At 65.3% G+C, this 2,885-nt stretch overlaps 1 protein-coding gene across 1 annotated transcript in view; it reads left to right on the top strand.

The window, feature by feature from the left end:
* The first annotated feature begins 282 nt into the window (after positions 1 to 282).
* PKN1 (protein kinase N1) overlaps positions 283 to 2,885 on the top strand; it is a 13,938-nt gene continuing 11,335 nt past the window's right edge. Inside the window, exons 1-3 of the mRNA XM_029913108.1 lie at positions 283 to 520; positions 803 to 1,003; positions 2,611 to 2,720. Coding sequence (XP_029768968.1) covers positions 283 to 520; positions 803 to 1,003; positions 2,611 to 2,720 — 549 coding nt within the window. The remainder of the gene's footprint in view (positions 521 to 802; positions 1,004 to 2,610; positions 2,721 to 2,885) is intronic.

Raw genomic sequence — 2,885 nt, 5'->3', positions numbered from 1 at the left:
CCTCACCCCCCCTCAGGGCCATCGCTGAAGTACTGCCCCCCAGACCCTCTTCTAACATGACCACCCCCGCAGGGCTATCACTGAGGTACTGCCCCCCCTCTAATCCCCCCTCCACAGGGCTATCGAGGAGGACAGGGGTCCCAGGGCAGCAAGCAGAGGTGGGTGTCGGGGGTGGTTTGGTGCACAGGACTGGGGTTTATCTGTGGGTGCAGGGCCAGGGTACCTGGGGGGCCATGGGGGGCAGGGTGAGTGCATGTGGGGACACGGAGGGTCTCAGGGGCCATGCCCACGCTGTGCCCATTGCAGGCCCAGGCGAAGCTGACCGAGTCGAGCCAGAAGCTGGACCTGCTGCGCCTGGCGTTGGAGCGACGCGTGGGGGAGCTGCCCGAGGATCACCCCAAGGGCTGCATCATCAAGGAGGAGCTGATCATGGCCACCTCGTCCGCCTTCAGCACCCGCAACAACGCCCCCTACCAGCACAACCAGTACAGCACGCTCTGCAAGCCCTCGCCCCTCACAGGTACCCGCCGCCTGGGTAGCACCCCAGGGCCCACTGGCAACAGTCCCACTGGGGCAAACGCCAAAGTACCGGCCCCCTGGGGCAGCGCCCTCTAGCGCCCTACAGGTACCAGCCCCCAGGGAACAAGAAGTCCGTGAGAGAGCTGGAATAGAACCCAGGAGTCCTGGCTCCCAGCCTCTTTCTGCTCTAACCACTAGCCCCCACTCCCCTCCCAGAGCTGGGGATAGAACCCAGGAGTCCTGGCTCCCAGCCCCCTGCTCTAACGCCCCCCACCCCTTGCAGGGATGCTGGAGGTGCAGCTGCTGGGCTGCAGCGGGCTGCTGGAGTCGGTGCCTGGCCGGACCCGTGGTGGTACCGTCTCGCTGCCCTGCAACAACCCCGGCGAGGCGCGCCCCTCCTTCATGAACCGCAGCGGGCGGGGGCTCTACAGCCGCAGCGGCAGCCTGAGCGGACGGACCATCCTCAAATCCGACGACTTCAGCAGTGAGTGAGCCGGGCGCCCGGCCCCTGGCTGGGAACACCCGGGGGTGGGGTATTGTGCTGCAGGGGGGATTGGGTGAGGGGATTGGAGGCATGCAAGTAGTGATGGGGGAGGGGATCCCGTAGGATTGCTGCAGAGAGGGAGGGAACCGAAGGAGGGTGTTGTGCTGCAGGGGAGGGGGATCAGAGGGATGTGGGAGGGAATTGGGGGGGTGCTGTAGAGGGGATGGGGGAGGGGATCGGGGGTGCTGTGTGGGGTAAGGGAGGGGGAGATGGATTAGACTCTGTCTGCCTCAGCACAAGGCTGGCTTGGAGGTGGAGGATGGTTGTTGATGGGGGCAGGAGGTGGTTGTAAGGAGTTATCAGCTGGCAGGCATTCGGGGGGCATTGGCACTATCACCAAGGCACACTCCCCGCAGCGCAAGGCAGGGCGGTTTCCCCTTGGGGAGAAATCATGACACAGAGTCTGGGGAGACCCTCAATAGAATTAATTTATTGTCAATGCCCCAGTCCTGGGGCAGAGGTGGGCACAGTAGCATTCAGGGCAACCCAGGACCACAGCCCTGCACCAACTCTTGATGCCCAGGAAGCAACTCTGCCCCAAGCACTGACTCTCGCTGGAGAGACCCAGGCTGGGACCAGACTCCCCTGCCGCTTGCAGCAGCTCCCCTGTGAAGCATGGGCACGACAGTGCCACCAGCAACACGCAGCGTGTCTCCCGAGGCTGAACACTCACTCGCACTCAAAGAGCATCAGGCTGTGTAACAGCACCCCCTGGTGGCTACTGGTACAATAGCATTTACCGTGGTACCCACTATGTCAGAGGTGGGCAAACTATGGCCCGCGGGACCGTCCTGCCCGGCCCCTGAACCCCCGGCCCCTCCCCCGCTGTCCCCCCTCCTTCGCAGTCACGCCGCCGCGCGTGCAGCGCTCTGTGTGGCAGGGCCGCACACTCCTGCAGGGCAGCGCAGCAGCGTGTCTGGCTCCGGCCGGGCGGCGCGGCGGCCAGACCTGCTGCTCTGAGCGGCATGGTAAGGGGGCCAGGGTCGGGGGGTTGGATAAGGGCCGGGTGGTCCAGGAGGGAAGTCAGGGGACAGGGAGCAAGGGGCGGTTGGATGGGGCAGAGGTTCTGGGGGGCGGTCAGGGGACGGGGAACAGGGGGTGGTTGGATCGGCTTGGGAGTCCCGGGGGGCCTGTCAGGGGGCGGGGTGGTGGGTAGGGGTTGGGACAGTCAGAGGACAGGGAGCGGGGGGATTGGATAGGGGGTGGAGTCCCGGGGGGTGGTTAGGGGCGGGGGATCCCGGGAGGGAGTGGTCAGGGAACAAGGAGCAGGGGGGGTTGGATGGGTCGGCAGTTCTGAGGGGAGCATTCAGGGGGCAGGAAGTGGGAGGGGCCGGATAGGGGGCGGGGACCAGGCTGTTTGGGGAGGTACAGCTTTCCCTACCCGGCCCTCCATACAGTTTTGCAACCCCAATGTGGCCCTCGGGCCAAAAAGTTTGCCCAGCCCTGCACTATGTGCTGGGAGCTTCCCAAATGCTCAGCCGGCAGGGCCCGGCTCCAAGGAGGCAGCGGTAGGACGGACAGGGGGTGACGTGCGCCTCTCCCCGCAGATGAGGTGAGCGCCGTGCTGAAGCTGGATAACACTGTGATGGGGCAGACGGCCTGGAAGCCTGTGGGCCAGCAGGCCTGGAACCAGACCTTTGCCCTGGAGCTGGAGAGGGTGAGTGTGGGGGGGAGGCGCAACCATTGGGCCCTGCTGCTCCAGGACGCTGGGTCTGGTCAAAGGGCAGCCATGCACCTGAATCAGATGAGCCTCTCTGAGGGAGGTGGAGCCAGGAATAGAACCCAGGATTCCTGGCCCCCAGCTCCCCTCCTCCCTGCTCTA

Source organism: Terrapene carolina, unplaced genomic scaffold (assembly GCF_002925995.2).
Source record: "Terrapene carolina triunguis isolate 2854851 unplaced genomic scaffold, T_m_triunguis-2.0 Scaffold450, whole genome shotgun sequence".
Lineage (NCBI taxonomy): Eukaryota > Metazoa > Chordata > Testudines > Emydidae > Terrapene > Terrapene triunguis.
Note: the sequence above shows the minus strand (reverse complement) of the source record. Positions and strands in the feature narration are given on the sequence as shown.